Raw genomic sequence first — 219 nt, forward strand, 5'->3', positions numbered from 1 at the left:
TGGCTGGCATGGGTGCTGGTATGCTGGGTGGCAGCGGTGCTGGGTGGCAGGGGTGCAGAGATGCTGGCATGCTGGTGTTAGGGGTGCCAGGGTGCTGGTGTGCTGGCTTGCATGGCTGCCGGTATGCTGGGTTGCAGGGGTGCTGGCCTGCAGGGGTGCCAGGGTGCCATCGAGATCCCCATTTCTCCCCAGGTCTGGTTCCAGAACCGCCGGGCCAAG

The 219-nt window shown here is 65.8% G+C and overlaps 1 protein-coding gene across 1 annotated transcript in view; it reads left to right on the forward strand.

The window, feature by feature from the left end:
- The window catches only part of LOC104076880 (LIM/homeobox protein Lhx4), a gene marked incomplete at both ends in the record, with an annotated part of 1,333 nt that extends 1,120 nt beyond the window's left edge, over window positions 1-213 (forward strand). Inside the window, one exon of the mRNA XM_009577896.1 lies at window positions 193-213. Coding sequence (XP_009576191.1) covers window positions 193-213 — 21 coding nt within the window. The remainder of the gene's footprint in view (window positions 1-192) is intronic.
- Window positions 214-219: the final 6 nt, after the last annotated feature.

Source organism: Fulmarus glacialis, unplaced genomic scaffold, assembly GCF_000690835.1.
Source record: "Fulmarus glacialis isolate BGI_N327 unplaced genomic scaffold, ASM69083v1 scaffold16925, whole genome shotgun sequence".
Classification (NCBI taxonomy): domain Eukaryota; kingdom Metazoa; phylum Chordata; class Aves; order Procellariiformes; family Procellariidae; genus Fulmarus; species Fulmarus glacialis.